The sequence below is a fragment of the Parasteatoda tepidariorum genome, chromosome 8 (assembly GCF_043381705.1).
Source record: "Parasteatoda tepidariorum isolate YZ-2023 chromosome 8, CAS_Ptep_4.0, whole genome shotgun sequence".
In the NCBI taxonomy this organism is placed as follows: Eukaryota; Metazoa; Arthropoda; class Arachnida; order Araneae; family Theridiidae; genus Parasteatoda; species Parasteatoda tepidariorum.
In genome coordinates, this window is record NC_092211.1 from 42865544 (window position 1) to 42885543 (window position 20000).

At 30.2% G+C, this 20000-nt stretch overlaps 2 protein-coding genes across 2 annotated transcripts in view; both read right to left on the bottom strand.

Moving 5' to 3' along the window:
- LOC122269079 (uncharacterized) overlaps window positions 1–13430 on the bottom strand; it is a 16297-nt gene extending 2867 nt beyond the window's left edge. Inside the window, exon 1 of the mRNA XM_071183883.1 lies at window positions 13330–13430. Coding sequence (XP_071039984.1) covers window positions 13330–13430 — 101 coding nt within the window. The remainder of the gene's footprint in view (window positions 1–13329) is intronic.
- Window positions 1–20000, bottom strand: part of LOC107447387 (hormone receptor 4) — a gene marked incomplete in the record, with an annotated part of 162733 nt that overhangs the window by 123807 nt on the left and 18926 nt on the right.

Genomic DNA, 20000 nt, shown 5'->3' on the forward strand with positions numbered 1-20000 from the left:
TAGCACATATTTATTAACATATATGTATATATATATCATTTTTACATACATTCTTTCTCTAGATAGCAAATCTTTTTTGTTCTTTTTTTTCCTTTCCTCAACCTGATATTCTAAATCTGTTCTATATGGTTATATGGTTAAGGTAGTATACGGTCATACTCCAATTTGCCGTACTCGGTCTCACTGCAAGAGTTGATGTTATGGAAACGAAACCGAATCTTTCTACTACTGAACTAAATCCTTATAATTCGTTAAGATGTGAATCCTTAGTAAACGGGTAATAAGCTGGGTTAAAAAGATTTTTTTAGACTTGTAATGACCAATAAATAAAGATAGTTTAAAACAAAAGAACAATAGAGTGTCGCCTTTCATGGTTTGAAAGGATGGTACAGGAGCTAGTGCCAAGCAGCTAGTGCCAAGCAGCTAGTGAGGCTCAGGTTTCCGGGTTCAAGACCTGGTAACGAGTGAGCACTCATTTCCTAAGCAATAATATATTTGAAATAATACAGACCAAATGCGCTTGACGAAATTCGTATCCCCAAACAAGTGAAGATAACAATTTCCTCAAATTGACAAGGCGTTCACTATCAGAATTTTCTAGAAAACGATTGCTGCAAAAGCGAAGAAAATTGTGGCAATTTTAAGTATCCATCGGTAATTAAAAATTTATACGAATTACTACTTGACATTAGAAACGTCTTATCGCTTGCATTGAAATTATGTTTTTCACCGCAAAAAAGACACCCTCCTCAAAACAATTTGAAAATTTGGTTTATTATTTTACTGTCCTCACCTCTGAAACGCAAGATCCGAAAATTATTAAAATCACTGAGATTTTGGGGCAGCGCCTTTCCCATCTCCGATCAGATGCTTCGATCTCTGATTGAAATCAGATGCTGATATCCACAGATAATTTTTTTTTACGAAGACACGAAAAAAAAAGATATCAACACGCAACAAATTTTCTAACTATTGAGCCCTATTATCCATTTAAGGATGCCAATCCTGAAATTTTCGAAGGTCTCTTGAAATCCATTTGAGCTTAATTCGCCAGAAATACAACACCATCTGTTCTTGAACAGGTCGCCTGTTATTTATTCGCAACTCACTCCCCCCCCCTACAACGTCCGGTTAGATTATTCGTTACATTCTTAATACCCACTTCCTTGCTGGACTCTTCACAAGTGTGCGTAACAAGTCAAAACCAGGGGCAGATGTTACTTTTTGTCGTTTTAACTCACCAAATGCGTTGTTGTTATTGACTTCAATCCAACAAAATAAGATCCCTTAAACGGAAGTGGATTCGCGTGCAGCTTCCCTCTCTCTCTCTATTTTGTGTATTATTACACCCTGCCGACAGCATAGAGATGTCATAAACACTTCTGACAAAGAAAAGTTTTGAAGTATAAGAAAATAAGATCTAAGCTTTGAACGGAGTATAAAATTTTATGGAGCTAATATATTTTGAAGAATCAATTTACGGCTTCGTTTTTAAATCATGTTTACTTCAGTTTATTGAAAAAAGAAATGTGTTTATTGGTATATTACGGATTATATGGTTCTTTTTTTTATGGCTGTGCAATAATTCATAAAATTGAGTTCAAGAAAAGAGTGTTAAAGGATGAGCTTTAATGTTTAATGTTAACTTATTCATAAAATGAAAAAAATTGACACCGTTTTCAATCAAAACTTTTTTTTTAAATAAAAAATAAACAACTATAGTATTATATGATTCTTATGATTAAAATAATGTAGTTATGATATTTTTAACACCAAAGGCGTTGTTATGGATTTCAATCCAACAAGATCTCTTAAATGGAAGTGGATAAGCGTGCAGCCTCTCTCTCTCCCTTGAATATTATGACACCCTGCCGACAATATAGAGATGTCATAAGCACTTCTGACGAACAAAAGTTTTGAAAGATAAGAATATAAGTTCTTAATTTTGAACTGAGTATAAAATTTTATGGAGCTAATATATTTTGAAGAATCAGTTTAAGGCTTCAATTTTTAATCGTGTTTACTTCAGTTAATTGAAAAAGGAGATTTGTTTATTGGTACATTATGGATTATATAATTCTTTTTTATGGTTCTGTGATAATTCACAAAATTAAGTTTAAGAAAAGAATGTTTAAGGATTTTAATATTTAAGCTTTAATTTTTTATGTTAACTTATTCAAAAAATGAAAAAAAGTTAATGCCGTTTTCAATCGTATTTTTAATCATAATTTTAAGTAAAAACTATGGTAAATTTTTATGATCAAAATAATGTAGTTATGATTTTCTTTTTTTTTTGCTCGCCAAAAGCGTTAAGATAAAATCTCTTTGGAGATCAACGGAAGTTAGTTCGCGTGTAGCTTCCCTCTCACTATTTCGTATATTATGACACCATGCCGACAGTATAGAGTTGTCTTAAACACTTCTGACAAAGAAAAGTTTTGAAGCATAAGAATTTAAGATCAAAATTTTGAACGGAGTATAAAATTTTATGGAACTAACATATTTTAAAGAATCAGTTTACGGAAATTCTTTTAACAATTTTTAAATCGTGCTTGCATCTGTTTATTAATAAAAGAGATGTTTTTATTGGTGTATTGCTGATTAAATCATTTTTTTTCTTTGGTAGTACAATAATTCATGAAATTGAGTTACAGATAGCAGAGTTTAAGGATAAGCCTTAGTTTTTAGCGTTAACCTATTCAAAAAGAGAAAAACTAAACGACATTTTTATGAACATAATTTAAAAATTAAGAAAAATACATCTTCAATTTCATCTGATCGTTGTATCTTTCTTTTGAATAAAGAAAACGTTGTAGTAATTACACTTTAAAAAATTACAGATCAAATTACGATATAAAGTATCGGCACTTTGGGTGTATTATGCGTAAAATTCATTTTTACCGTTAAATATTTTACCTTAATTTTCACAGTAATATTTATTTAATTAGAGTGATTCAGTGATTTTACGGTAATTATTTCTGTAAAAAAAAGTTATTACAAATTTTTTTTGTTCTGTGACATATTCCAATGAAAATGGATTTTACAATAAAAAGTACCAGCACCCTGAGTGTTGTTACCTTTTTACTGTAATTTAACTCGGAATTTTTTACAGTGTCGGAAATGGGTGGTAACAGTAGAAGCATTTATTACAGTTTTATAACGTTTTATACATTCAAGTTCGTAGATAATAAATCTCAATATTAATAAGCTGAACATAGTACAAAATATTCAACAGAATTATCTTACCATGAGAAAAAATAATAGAACATATTTATTAACCATTTAAGTTTGCTTAAACCATTACAAAATAATCATTAAATTAATTTTTTTCAAAAATAATATTTTTTTAAAACTTCTAAAACATTTCAACATTTTTCATTTTATCTTCTAAGTCAAATTAAAGAAATTTTATTAATAATTTTAATTTTATTAAATAAAAACTGATATTATAAAACTTTATAGTTATATGTGCTATCTTCGAGTGATCTTCTCCACAAATTACCCTCATAGAATCATTACTAAAGCTAAAAATTCGCCATCTCTTGAAATTTTATTGATTTTATGAAAAATAATAAGAGTTTTCAAAAGCACTCCTTGTTATAATTCGAAAATTTATTAAAATATTTTTTGATGGGACATTGATTTTAAAATAATATTTTTTATAAGTTGAATAATAGTTATGAAAACCTTTCGAATTACTATATAATTTATAACATTATCTTACAATAATTTACCTCTCCTTCCATGCTATATATATANATTTATATAAATCTTACTATAATATTCATATGAACTGTGGAAATATCATGCTGTGGTTAAAAAAAAATATCATTTAAAGACATTTTTTGAGCACTTTTGGACAAATGTGGGCATTTTCAGAAAATTTGACTCACACATTTTAACATGAGACCAGTTTTAAGAGTTTCGCTCCCTTTAAAAAAAATTTAAAAAATTCACAAAATGTCCGCTCTATTGGTTCTTTATATGGACTGTGGAAATATCATGTTTTGGTTTTTAAAAAAATCTCATTTTAAGACCTTCTTTGAGCACTTTTGGACAAATGTGGGCATTTTCAGAAAATTTAACACACACATTTTAACATGAAACCAGTTTTAAGAGTTTCGCGTTTTTCAAAAAATTTTAAAAAATTCGCAAATTGTCCGCTCTCTATCTTCTTCTTTCTCTATCTTATTTATAAGATTCGTTTTTATACAGGAAATAACATAGCATAAGTGCAATATACAGTGTAAAAAATTCCAGATTAAATTACGGTAAAATGTACCAGCACTCAGGGAGCCGTTCCTTTTTACCATAAAATCTATTTTTACAGGAATGGAACAAAAATTTGATATACAGAAGTTTTCACAGTAATATTTACCTTAAATTTTCAGAATCACTGTATATAAATACACATTACTGTAAAAATTACGGTATAATATTTTATGGTAAAAATAGATTTTAAGATAAAATAGATATTACGAATGATGCACGCAAAGTTCCAGCACTTTATAATACCGTACACCAAACCAGTCTAAATATTTAAGCCTCCTAATAGAGAAATTATACATTATCTATCTGTAGATGAAACCTGTAACAACGGGTAGTACGGTCCAGTCTCAGACATTGCGACTCAGTAGTCCATTTCGACAATTCTGGGCCTGTGCTAAAAGTCTTTTTTGATTTGGCAGTTTCTTAATAAATTTTTAAAATCAATTTGAGTGTAAAACAAAACCATATTGTACTTACATATGAAAGAAAAACTAAGGTTGATAATAATTAAAACCTTATTCTCTATACAATAAGATACAAAAATTTTCAAAAACATTATTTCATTTTGGAATGATCAAAAATTTTTTTTAAAAAGTGTGATCTTACTGTACCTTGGATCAGTGTCAAAATCACACCATGGCCTGGTTAGAGGTATGGGCAGCAAAACTTCTTTATAAAATTAAACACAAATGTAATTCCTTGTGAACTGTGAAAAAAGTATGTATAGCCAAACCTGCCAGGATACGGTAAAATTTATCGAGTTTCTGGCTCTATGGGAACAACAAAAAAGCTCGGTGGTTTTTACAGAAGTACTTAGTTAATGATTTTGGTAAAATTAAGAATAAAATATGGTAAATGTTTTAAAATCATGAAACCAAAATATTATGTTATTCAATTGATTGGTATGTGTTTTTAAATCTCTCCCACTAAAACTAAATTGATTTGTTTCTGTCAATTTCACTTTTCGTCGTTTTTCTAACGATGTAGGAAAATCAGAATAAGTCATATAATGAAAATGATTAATTAAAGCTAACTTAATAATTACAATAAAAATTATAATTCAATCAGTGGGCCTTCACATTAGTCAGAATAAGTCACGTAATGAAAATAATTAATTAAAACTAACTTAATAATTACAATAAAAATTATAATTCAATCAGTTGGCCTTCACATCAGTGGGAAGACGAAAATTTATCTTCGTGTGAAAAAACCCTCGTTCATTTCCACAAACCACCTTTTGTCGAATGCAGGCCTAAGGTAAAGTCCAGAGTTAAATGTGTTACCGACTCTCTAATTTAAGGTATCATACCAGATTACAACTTGGATTTAAACTTACTACTTGGAATAACTTTATAAAAAATATTTTTCATGAATTGTGTAGCAGAATTAGTTCGCAAAAAATCTCTAAGTCTAAGGTATCTCTAGTCTAAAAAATCACACCAGGTTACTACTTGGATTTGGACTTACTACTTGGAATAACTTTAAAAAAAATATATTTTTCATGAATTGTGTAACAGAATTAGTTCACAAAAAAGTCTAAGTCTAAAGTATCTCTAGTCTTAAGTATCACACCAGATTACTACTTGGATTTGGACTTACTACTTGAAAAAACTTTTCAAAAAAATATTTTTCATGAATTGTGTAACAGAATAAGTTCACAAAAAAGTCTAAGGTATCTCTAGTCTAAGGTATCACACCAGATTACTACTTGGATTTGGACTTACTACTTGGAATAACTTTTTAAAAAAAATATTTTTCATGAATTGTGTAACAGAATTAGTTCGCAAAATATTATGTTATTAGACAAACGTAAATTGCATCCCTGAACAAAAAATTTTAAGTTATTGCATTCCGCATTAGGTTTAAAATTCGTCCAAGTTCCAACACTTCATCTCACTTATTACTTATCTCTCTATTTATTTTTTTTTTCTTTCCTTTTCAGCTGAAATAATACATATTAGTGTAATAAACTTTAATTAAGTTTAAAGAATGAGTTGTCAATAAACAAATACTTTTTTTATCTCCTTGTTAAAACACGATTAAACACGAGCAACTGTTTATATTGGTATTATAAAATTTAATTTAGTTCAAAGAATGAGTGATCACTTATCAAATACGTTTTCTTTATCTCCGTGTTAAAATGCGAAAAAAAAGTGAATTTACACTACAATTCAATCAAGAAAATGTTCTTTTTTATTCTTCTTGTAATGAGCAGTTTCGATTACAATCGTTGCAAACAGAAACTGACAAAACCTATAATAAAAGAAAGATTACAGGTTATTTGTTTGAATTTGCATCTCATTTTCGGATTATATCTTTCTTTCCTTGTATTTAGATTGCATATTTTTCTACCGAAAACCTATAACCCATTTTGAATTATTCAAACTCATTCGTGAGAAAAAAAAATTATTTTTTATTTCTAAATTCAACTCTAGTGGTATAAAAGAAATTCACCGATTAACTCCACCTTATGATCTGAAAGTGACATAAATAAAAATAATAAAAAAGGATAATAAGAAATATGATTAATAACATGAGAGAGTTTTATTTTTTTTCTCGAGCTCTATATTGTAAAAAGAAGTTGTATAACGTAAAAATTTTTACCATTTGAAAATCATCATTCTTCTTTATAGCATAAAAAATATATTTGTTTACCGTTGGCTAATCGTCATTCTCTATCTCTATTGCTTAAAATAAAAAAAATTTATAATGTAAAATAGAGAGTATAACCATACACTAATACCATACGCTAGAGCGTAAAAAAAGTATATAAATTAGAGTATATCTCTATATCATATATATTAGATAACCCTATATTTAGCTACAGGTGCCTTCTGGGTAACGATAAGAAAGTAGTAATTCTGGCATTTCTAAGGCTAATGGGAAATGCGCCCAAATGCCTGCCATTTAAAAAAACAACAACAAAAAACATAGCCCTTTATCTATATCATAAAAAAAAAATTCCATGAAGAAGAGTAAAGGATTTTACCATAAGCAAATCACTATTCCCTATCTCTATATGGTCTTATGCTAAATCTACCAAAAATATGTTAAATTTGCAGAAAAAAACTAACAGTTGATGTGCTAGTATAATACTGTTTTTTTTGTTCACAGAAAAATACTGTCCTTTGAAAACAGATGCCTTGTTTTAAAGCAATTGTTATTTTAACAAATGAATTTTGCTATTTTGACAAAAAAATTCTTATATAGTAGCTATGCCAGTGAGAGCTGTGAACAACATTCGTACAATCATTCGACGTTGGAATTTGAACCTGAGTTACCTCATAAGTAGATGAGCGTTCTGTCCTCTGAGCTACTCAGTATAAAGAAAACCCTTAAAATGTTTTTATGGTAAAACTTTACTTTTTGAAATAATATTTAAGCTTAAAAACATTTAAGACCATCGTGGCCCTCCCGTATCAAAATATGTGGCAAGTTAATTTATCAAATATTACATCTAAAAAAATATGATAATCAGCTAGATTAGCAATTTTGAAATAAAATCTCATCTCAATCAGGAATCGCAATCAGGAATTGTATTTATACGATGTCATTAACCATAAAATAGTTGCTAAAAAAATAAGAGCGACTATTAAAAATAATCGTAAAATGATTTGAAAAACGTAGAGTTATCGTGCGGTTAGCAAAACTGCATGGCAAAAAAAAGAAGGAAAAAAAAGAAACGAATTTGAACTGACGGTTTTAATCCGACAGCTGTAAGACTGGAATGAAAAACAGAGAAAAACCACTTTGACATTAAAACAGCTTTAAACAGTCAAATATACAGAGAAAATCTGCTGATCTGTTACAAGAGCGGGATTTTTTTTACAGTGAACTAATAACGAATAAAAACAGGAAAAAAATTGTTATTTTTCTTTAAACAGATTTTTCAGTGAGAGATATGTTTCTCTTTTGTAAGATTTACAGTCATTTTTTGCAGTGCAGCTATTTTTTTCTAAATTTATACGCAAAGTGTACCGTAGTGTAGCGACCACCGCTACTATAAATTTTTGGAATTATCGGTAAAGCTTAAGTAAAAAAAAACATTCACAAGTAGAGTTCTGCTTCTTCTAGAATATTCTGCTTTCTAGAAGAAGCAGAAAGCAGTTAAAAATTAACTATTAAAAATAATACTAAATTTTCATAAAACACTTACCTAGTTTATTTTTAAATAATAGCGTTCATCTTCTAATGTTAATACTTTTTTTCATTTTTTCGTAGAATTCAAAAAATATTTAGTAAAGGTGGTCATTAAAGAACACCCTGCACATTTATGACTCACACCGTCTGAACAATATCTTATGAAATAAAGTAAATGATTAAAATGAATTTGAAAACTATTTCAATCTCGCCTGAAAAATGTTTCCTATTTTGAAATAAAATCATAAGATTCGTAAAATTTGGAGACAATGAAAAACTAGATTAAATTCTTAATTGAAAATGATTCTCGAAAAAAAAGCATTCTTACCATTGCATTTCTGAAATATTTGCTTGAGGTTAAATAAATTTAATTATTAATAGTTAAAAAAAATTAGATGATTATCTTAGGTTTGAAAAAGATAATTATTAGTCGGCGAGGTAATAAAGAAGAATTGGGTCATTTTCAAAACTTGCACTTTTGATGTCACTAGAATTTAATTTCTTTTAGTTGCTGAAATAACATTCCAAATAACGTTTCTAAGCATTTACAGTCACTGGCCAAATTATTAGACGCACTGTAAGATTCTATGCAAAATCTTTATAAGGTGATATTATACAGCTTTATTGTTTTCACGCGACTGAAACCGGTTTGCACTTGTTTACGTTCGTGTATCAATTGGTTAAGTTAGACTTATGATATAAATATAAATTCGATATATGATATAAATTTGACGATTGGGTAAACTAGACGATATATTATATAAATATAGAATATTTATTATATCAAGTATTATATTATAATAATCAGAACAAATTATTGGGGGCACTGTAGTTTTTTAATAATTACATGTTTTGCACAGGCTTATATGCAATACTTTTATATTTAAACATACATGAAATGGGTTTTTATTCAGGAGTTTTATATACTTTCTATTTCTATTTATTTTTGACTTATTGCATTACAATATTAACCAATTGATACACAGACGTAAACAACTGCAAACCGGTTTCAGCCGCGTAAAGACAATAAAGCTGTATAGTATCACCTGATAATTAAGATTTTACATAGAATCTTATATTGCGTCTAATAATTTAGCCAGGGATTGCAACTTAATTTACTATATGTTTGGTAAATTTAATTGCATAAATTATTATTTTGAAAATAATTTCTGTGTAATATTTTTTTAAAACGTCAGATACAATTGCTATGTCTCAGCTTTCTTTCCCCATTTTTTCATTACAATTAAACCAACTGATAATTAGAAATAATTTTAAAATTATCAAATTTTAAAAATTTTGTTTTATATAATATACAGCATAGTTTATCTAACATGCAGTTAAAAATTACTTTTCTGTAAAATCTGACAATGATGATCGTTAATGCTATTCCAGGATTTTTTTTTTCATTTTTTACAATAATTACTGCATTAAATTATTTTAGTTAAGTTGAGAAAAATGAGTACCATAACTCCCTGGATAGTCTATTTTTAAATATCACGTTATTAAATTTTTTTATTTCTACTTTACCAGGTAGCCACTTTAAAAAAATTTTATTGTAATTGCTTTAATCTAAAAAAATATAGCTTTGACATGGTAAGGATGTTTTTTTTTCTCTTTTCCTTCTGTTACCAGCAATTGTTTCAAATTTATTGTTCTAATTTTCATTTGATTTTTCAATGATAAGATGAATAAAAGATCTGATATACTGTAATTTTTACAGTAATAATTACTGTTTTCATAACCTAGGTACGTGCTCAGGGCTTGGATGAAAAGAAAAAAAAGTAATAATTAATGTAAAATCACTAAATACTTCGAAAAATATTTTACAGTAAATATTTATTAGTAAATATTTATTAGTAAATAGTAATTTTGAAGAATATCTGCAGTAGAATATTTTACAGTAAAAACGGATTTTAAGGATGATGCAGACAAAGTGCCGGTACTTCATACCTAATTTAATCTGAAATTTTTAACAGGACGTGGACACTAATTGGCTAAGCATTCGTGCATCCTAACTTCAATATGCAATAAAACTCAATATTTTAATTAAAAAATTTAAAAATATAATAAAATAAAAAAGTCTATTTTAATATACCCTAACCTACCTGTTTTTGTGGGTTTCATCTCAATTATAAAGCTAATGTAGGTTAATTTTACTTAAAAACTCCTCGAAAAAGCCGTGTTTGTTTCAATGATTGGATTCGAAGTTTCTCTTGTCTTCTGGGTTAGTTTCAAATTAACAAGGCAACGAAGCTGAACTTTGATAGAGCTGCAAATCCGATATAAATCGGATGTTTAACTTCGGTAATAAAATAATAAGTAAAATTGTCATTTATATCTAATTTTGTAGTTTTTTCTTAAAAAAATGGATAAGAAGTTGTTAAATTCGTCGACGAAAATAGGAAGGAAATGCGATTTCAGTAACAATACAGGAGAGAATTCATTTGTTTTCAGAAGCTAGCTGTATCTTTGAAATACAACTTTTCTTCTCACATCGTGGTGTTTCTAAAAATTTACGATCCTATTAACCTAGTATTATCTTTTCGCACGAAAACCCACGTGCGTAAACAAACCAACAATTAAGTCTTCATTCGTTTATGAACGTACAACTGTGTTTTTGAACAGGAAAAGTGAAGAAAAAAAAGATAAAAGAACACAAAAATAATGCATACGCCAGCGACCTTCGAATAGTTCATTGATGTCGCAGTTTTAGCTGCAAGGCCGCTGATAACTAGAGGCTATGTTTTTCCCGCGCGATTTTTCTTTCTTTCTTTTTTTTACCTTACACACCAATTTCCGCATTTCTTTCCCTTTCTAACCAACACAACCGTGGTATTTTATTATATGATTACACTCAATTACTCTTTCAGTTTTTATTATTCATAATTGCGAACGGTAATCTTAAAAAATTGAATGAAGGATGGATTTACTTGTATAAACACTGTATAAGTTACCAAAACTAAAAAAAATCAAAATAAAAATAATATTTTTAAAAACCACGTTTTTGTAGCGGAGAATAATAATTAAAAAACAAAAATTTGAAAAACGAAAAACGTGGGGAGCATAAAATGCATAACAGTAGCAGTATGTGTGCTCATGAGAATATGTGTATGTATATCTGTAATTGTATCTGAATGTGGATGCGTATGTGGTTGTGCATGTGTATGAGTAAGAAAATCTGCATATGTATGTGTATATGTACTGTTATGTATTTCATGCGCGCCACGTTTTTCGTTTTTAAAATTTTTGTTTTTTAATTATTAATCTCCACTACAAAAATGCGGTTTTTAAAAATATTATTTTTATTTTTATTTATTTTTTTGTACTCACTTCCAAAATCTTAATTTTTTCACTCACTGTACACAAAACTTTTCAACTGACATGTGACACTAATTTGAAATAATCGAATCGATAACAAAAGACAATCGCGAAAATATTAATTTTTCTTTAATTTTCACTTTCTTTTACTTTGTATGTCTTTTTTCTCTTCATTTTCATGCATTGTCATCCAATTCTGAACTATGTGCCAAATTTGAAGTCTGTAGCTAATCGGGAAGTTAATTTAAAATCGATTACAAAATTCCACCCGAACAGACATACACGAAGGCAAGTTGATATAAACGTGGTAAAAAAAAATAATTTATCATGAACATGAAAACTGATTTGATAAAGTAACTAAAACTTGAAAATGATGAAACATAAAATTAAAGGAGACTGATTATGTAACTAAAACTTGAAAATGATAAAACATAAAATTCAAGGAGACTGATTAAGTAACTAAAACCGAAAAAATTATTAATTATAAAATATATAAACACTGATTAAATAACTAAACACTACATAATTACTGAGATAAAATGTTTGAGCACTGGTTAAATATTGTATAACTAAACTCTTAAAAATTTGTAATCACAAAACATATAAATACTAATTAAGTAACTGCAAACTAAAAACTATAACACATAAAATGCATAACATTTTTTAAGCAACTTAAAAATTATTAATCACAAAAAACATAAACTCAGAGTACGTAACTAAAACTTAAGGACAATTAATTATTAAATATCTAAACACCGATTAAATAACTTTTTATGATAGTTGGCACACTCTCAGAAATAAAATTATTCCATATGATGATTCAGCAATCTTTAAGCTGTACTTCGTTCATTTTTATAGTCATTTTGCCATGAAATTACGTGATTTGTGACGAAACGCTTACTCTCAAATATATGACGAAAATATTTCCTCAATTACGGAATCTCTTCGTAGTGCATTGTAGGAGATTGTTAACTAGAATAACGAAACTAGAAGGAAGACTATACAATCAAAAATAAAGTGACGATATAAGCCGACCAGCTTCTATGGTGATCAAGGAGTTGGACTCATTCCAGAAAGAACTCAGGTTCATTCCCGCTTCGGGCATGGGTGTAATTTATCTCTCTGATCCATCAATCTTTCTTGTGTTGTTTGGACCACATTTATCTATCTATATAGTTGCTCAAGATAAAGCGATTATTAGAAAAGTTAGATATATGTGGCGCGCTGCGAGTTTTAGTTTTTTTTTTATCATTTATTTATTTGTTTACTTATTGGGAAAAAATAGAATGACGAAATATTTTTTTTAAATTTTCATGAAATTCGTTTCCTTTGAATTTTGATGATAGTAATTTCGTCACGTTAATGAAACTTTTACTCGGAGCATGTAACAGGAAACGGTTTCGACAAAAACGACGTAAGTATCGTGAAATTTGAGTATCCATTTTTACGGTGCTCTAAATTATTACGTTCTTAGACTTAGACATAGTTCGCAGACATTCTCAAACATGGACGATGTCGGAAGTGTTTCCCATGTAAAGTTACCCCATGAGCACCTGAGAACTTGAGTCACGGAGACGAACAACCCTTCCCAAGCCACACTACCCAGATTCTCGTTTATAGGATGGGCCACATTCATGCTTCACACAACATAGAACAAACACAGACAGAGGGGCATCCATGCCCCGATCGAGATTCGAATCCATGACTATTGACTTCGCAGACAGACTTTCTAACCGCTAGGCTACCTGGACGACTTGATTAAGTAACTATATAAATCCTACACTGTAAAAAATTCCGGATCAAATTACAGTATATATTTTTTTTTCCAATTTCAGGCACTGAACATTATTCTTTGCCTATACTATGCCAGAATTGTTGCTCATTTCGCGTTACCCAGTGGGCACCTGTGAACCAAAGTCACGGAGGCGAGCAACATTGCCCACGCCACACTGCCACAACCCGTTTATAGGGTGGGCCACATTTACACATCATACACACACACAACAGAGGACAGCACAGAGAGAGAGAGAGAGAGAAACATCCATGCCCAGAGCGGGATTCGAACCCGCAGCCTATGGCTTCGCAGTCAGGCACGCTAACCGCTCGGCCACCTGGCCGGCAAATTACAGCATAAAGTACCTGCATTTTGGGTGCATCATCTATAAAATCCATTTTATCATAAAATCTATTTTTATCGTAATATATTACACCGTAGTTTTTACAGTAATATTTATTTAATTGAAGTGATTCAGTGATTTTACGATAAATAAATTACGGTATATCAGATATTTTGTTTCTTAATGAGTACCCGTAAAAATGCATTTTACGTTAAGAAAACAGGCACCTAATGCGTCAGTACTTTTTACCGTAATGTGATCCGAAATTTGTTGACGGTGTAAGAAATTAGTAATCATAATACAAATAATTTATTAAAAAATTAAAAATTACTATGCCATAAAATGTAAGAACAGTGTTTATGTATCTAAATCTAAATAATTATTAATCGCAAAATGCATTAATAAGGAAAAAGTAACTAAGACTTAAAAATTATTAATAACGAATTCCTAAACTCTGAATTAGTATGTAAAACTTCAAAAAAAAAATATTTTATCATAAAATGCCAAAAAGCTAATTAGTAGCATTATATTTTATTCCGAATATTTTTCTACCGATCCCTTTTTTCATGCATAATCTTTATTTATTTATTTATTTAAGCATTCTATTCATTTATTTGTATTCAACTTTTATATTAATATATTAATTGCAATTTAATTAATATTTTTCAACATTAAAGCCCTTCGAACTACAATTAAAATGAAGCGTGAAAATATTTGATTAAACTATAATTCTGTACGTATTTAAAAATTGATTAAAGCCATGCAGGTAAAAAGTAATTTAATTCAAATTTTTTGCTATAACTAATATATTTTTGAATTAAATATAAAGGATTTGTGCTAACTTTTATAAAATGAACTCTGTATTTGTCAGTGCCTTAATTAATATTTATTATTTAGCTAGTAAATATTAAATCATAAAATTATTTTTCAATCTAATGCAGTAGTCAAACTTAATTAAAATAAATAAATAAACAATACTCTTATAGCATTGAAATATAAAATAAAGATACTCTGGCAACGCCGGAAATTCCTACAATCAATTTTTTTTCTTTGTTTTACACACGGGGAAAAGAATTCTGGTAAAAATGCCATATTGTGTGGCAATGACGTTTCTGGTAAAAAAAAAATCATAATTCCGGTAATAATACCAAAATATATACGGTATTCAAACCACTCATTTGGTAATTTTTTCGTTCACATATGGTTATGGTTAACTAGAAATTCTTATTTTAAAAATTATAATTTTTTTAACAGCATATTTAGCAAAAATGCCAAACTGAAAAATATATTTTACCGAATAAATGATTTTTATGCAATGCTCTAAAGCACCATGACAAAATTACCAAATTTCATTACATTTACCAAATTTTAATACATATGCTATGAAACGCTATTTTACTTTTAATTATACCAAATCATTACCAAAGTACTTCGGTAAAAATGGCGGAGCCTTTCGGTGTTCCCATAGAGCCAGAAACACGGTAAATTAAATTGTATCATGAGTTTTAACCAGGGAGCTACCCAGTGAAGCAGCAGACAGATACTTCGAAATTCAAAAGCATTTAAATAAAAAAAATCCTATAGTATTTTACTGTATTAACACAGATTTATTAAACCAGATATATATCTCGAATTGGGATAATCCTCTTTTAATTTTCAAACAAGTTAGCGGTGGGAAGAAAGTTGAGAACTTCCAAAAGTGATGATGATATTCTAAGGCAGTTTCTATTGTCAGAATGGCAAATTAATTTTCTGTTAACTCGTCTAAAATTTAAAACAGCGTTAATTTTCTGAATGTACCCGATGAGCCAAACAGTTAATTTCAGAAAATAAAATTCAGACAAAACGTTTAATTTACCGTTACAAAAGATTGATAAATAATGATTAAAATTTAAAACATAAATTCACCAATATAATATGATAAAAATTTTAGTTGTTGAATGCTTAAAAATACTTTGTGGGCTATCCTTGCACCCTAAACTATCAGATAAATCAGTTTAACGTTGAACCATGTCATTGGAACCTCAAGAGTCCAGAAATATGGTTTATATTATCCTTCTAATTTTTTGCAACCCTAATAGGGTGTTAAATCCAACCATGATGATTTTTACGATTAACCAAATTAAGGCTTAATTAATTTTAACAATTAAGAGATGAGATACACTGGTGGACAAAATTAAGAGATGGAAAGTATTTTCGCACATTCATTCGCACATGCAAGATACCCGCACACCGCTCCATGTGTTTGACAATGGTTCCGTGAATGCCCAGAGGTACAGGCAGGAGGTCCTAGAGCCCTATGTGCGTCTTTTCAGGGGCGCTGTTGGCCCTGAGTTCATTTTTATGGACGACAATGCGCAACCACATAGGGCTCTCATGGTTGATGAGTATCTGGAAAGCGAGGATATTCAACGAATGGATTGGCCAGTCAAATCCCCTGACCTGAATCCTATTGGACATGCTTGGGATGCTCTTGGGAGAGCTATTGCGATGCGCCAACCTCCCCCCAGAACCATTCTGGAGTTAAAAATTGCTCTGGTGGAAGAATGGGAGGGTCTTCCACAAGTCCTCCTTAACTCCCTTATTAACAGCATGCATACTCGTTGTGCATGCTGTCTGTCTGTCAGGGGTGACCATACACCATACTAGAGGCAACACACACTGTACAAGCCTCACTTTTATTGTCATCTTTTATCCTTAAGCTCAGACTACATTGGATTTATTGGCAATAGGTCTTGCCACACTTTCATTTTTGTTTTGCATACTTTATTATCATGGAATAAGCCATATCCATACCAAATTTCATTTATTTATATTTAGTATTTTTTGAGATATTTGGGAAAATGTCTTCCATTTCTTAATTTTGTCCACCAGTGTAGTATAGTTCCACTTCCCGCTGTAATAAGGTTGAACATAATGCAGGCTGTAAAATTTCCACTCAACAGCTCATCATTGGCGACCGAATACTTAGAGCTGGCAAACAAGTTTTGTCTTATACAATAGTGTGTTTAAATCTAACAACCATTATACCTAGAATTCTGAATATTTAGTTAATAAATATGAAAAATTGGGAGCAATCGTTTCAGACTTAAAGAGGAAGATTAATCAAATAAGTAAAGATGTTCATCAACAAAAGCCTGTAAAATATAGGGGGTGGACGAAATAATGGAAACACTTCCATACTAATACATTTCTTCATATTTAACAGAAGTACTTAAAGAATCAGATTGGTTAAATCATGCGATTTCTCATAGTTACTAATAAAGTTTAAAGCTTTTAGAAGTTTGAGGGTTGTAAAAATAGTATTTGTAAAAAAAAAATTATTAGTAATAACTTTTCTTCATTTTTTTTAAAATACATATTTTTATCTTGTACATATGTATTAGGAAAGCAATCAACTATCCTGACTAATTTCTTAGAGTTGGAATTCAGACCTTGTTAAAATTATTTAAATTGGAACATAAACGTTAATCTTTCTTTTGATATCAACATATAATATTTCAAATAACTATACCATCGACCTTTCGTCAAGTTGGCAATTTTTATCACCATTACGAAAACTAAGCTCGAATGAAATGTAGGTTCGTTTTATTTAAGAAAAAATAAAGTAAGAAAGAAAGAAATTAGATAGAGGCTGATTCAAAGAAATAAAGAGAAAAAAAAAAGGTTCTCTCTACGTTTCGTTTTATGATCGCACGATCCGACCACTGTGATGCAATGGTGGATGCAGATTACAAATCCCACATTTGGTGATTGTCCCGATCTGGAACGCGGTCAACCTCCAAGATTCGTAAACAAGTCGCGAAACGCATTCACTACTTTGCGAACGGGTTTTATCTGAATACCTACAAAGGTCAGCGGAAAAAGTGGTCATCGCGAGAAAAGTGATTCTTTTCTTTTTCTTTTAGTTAAAACAATTTTTCATTGAATTCCAGATAATGCAATGGAAATTAACACGATCAAGAGTTATGTGCTGCGATCTTAAATCAATCAATTTATTCTTTAAAGCCTTAAGATAATTGTGGTAGTGTTTCATTAACAGAATTCAGTTTTTGTACTCCATGTATGGTTACAAAAGATAATATTACTTCAATTTCAATAAATTTTCAGTTTTTCTTTCTCTTTTTTTTAAATATTTATTTCAACTTTCGTTCACAAAAATCCATTCTATTCAAACTTAGGATAAAACTGGTTGAGAGTTGGTTATATATATATATATATATANCTAAATTGGAGTTTACAACTACCATTGTTCAACTCCGTTGTTTTGTAATTTTGAACACAATCCAGAAGGCAAGGGAACTTCTGGATCAAGTATGCGGAGAAATTTTGCTATTGTGGAGGACTTTTTGATGGAACTAATCCGCATTTGCGTTACATGGAGAGGAAAACCACGAAAATATTCCTCAGCTGGCCTGGCTGCACGTTGATTTTTAACCATGATCAGTCCACCACTGAGAATGTTTTACGTCAGCACAGTTGTCGGCTCGAGCCGGGTGTGGAAATCGTTCCGACGGGTCATCGTTAGGATTCGAATTCGGATCGCATCATCGGGAGGTGACCGGCGCACTATCCGTTGAGCCACCACGACTCATATATATATATATATATATATATACAGTCGAACTCGTTTATAACGAGCGCAAAGGGAGCGTTACATGTACTCGTTAAATCCGAGTGCTCGTAATAAACGGGCCCTTGAGGCAGGCGTGCAACCAAAAGAGGGGGGGAGCTTGGGAGGTCAAATGATTGAGTTTACTTAAAATTTAAAATTTTAATTAATACTTACTTTAATAACATTAATTAATTTAATTAAATACTTTTCTTAATTTAATGACAACTACCCCCCCCCCAACCAGCAAAAAATTTCTAGTTGCGCTACAGTCTTAAAGGAAAGAAACAATAAACGGAAAGAAAATTAAGGCAATTAAGTTTCAGTACGCAGTTTTTTTCGATTTCGCGCGCATTTCTTATCATTTTGAAAAAAGGATAAGACAGAAAGATGAGAAAAAAGATTGCAAGACAGAAAAATACTGCTCGTTAAGACCGGGTCTTGCTCGTTAAAAGCGACTTCTCTTCCATAGACTTAACATTGATCCTACCAAATATTCTCGTTTCTCTCGGTAAATCCCGAGTCCTCGTTAAATCCGAGCTCGTTATAAACGAGTTCGACTGTATAATTTTGTTCTTTTTTTTTTGTAATCGTGTCCATGATCGTGTCCATGGACAATTAAATGGCCTCGTGTGCCTTCAAAACTGCATCCGCAAGCTCCAATACATCATTACTGTAGAGGATCTTACGAAGTTCTGAAGTCAGTGGCACCATATCCAGTTGTAAAACCTATGGGGTAAGGGTTGGGCACTCGAGAATGTGATCCGGGGTAAGCTGGATATCGGTGCAGTTCTTGCAGGGAATATAAGTTGGTTCTATTAGAGGTACATTTGAATGATCAGTACATCCACAAGTGATAATGGAGCTATAATGGCTCAGAGGTTAAGAAAGTGAGTCACCGTTGTGATAGACTGGGGTTCGAACCTCGATGGAAGCTTGAAAAGCACCCAGCTTCAGATCAATGAGTGTCAGATGCTCTGAAGATTGGAGGCGGCTGGTGAGCAGTACTAACCACATTGTCTTCATCATGTCATTGGTCACGAAATTGTGAAGACTTAACCTCCATAACCAACAACCCCTGGCTCACTTCACAATGGACTGTTGTGGTAATGCTTTGCTTTGTGATCAAAATTATATTATCATTCAAAACAGATACTATTCAAACAAGATACACTTTTTTCTTAAATTAAACTTTTTTGATCATTATTAAATATCTAGATTCAAATGCGAACGTAGAAATAATAACATTGTTCACTTTTTTAAAAGATACATTTTGTGATCATAATAAATTCATACATTTAGTTCTGATAGGAATGGTAATAGCATTTTTCTCTTTTCCTAAAAGTACATTTGTATGGTCATAAATAAAATTCATACAACCAGGTTATATCATAATAATAATAGCATTGTTTCATTGCTTATTTAAGAAAAACAGCATAGCTTAAAATTCAAGTTTAAAGAAAATTAAAAGAGTTTAAAATGCTTATTTAAGGAAATGGATATGACTCAAACATATTTAAAAAAAATAGGCATAGCTCGAAATG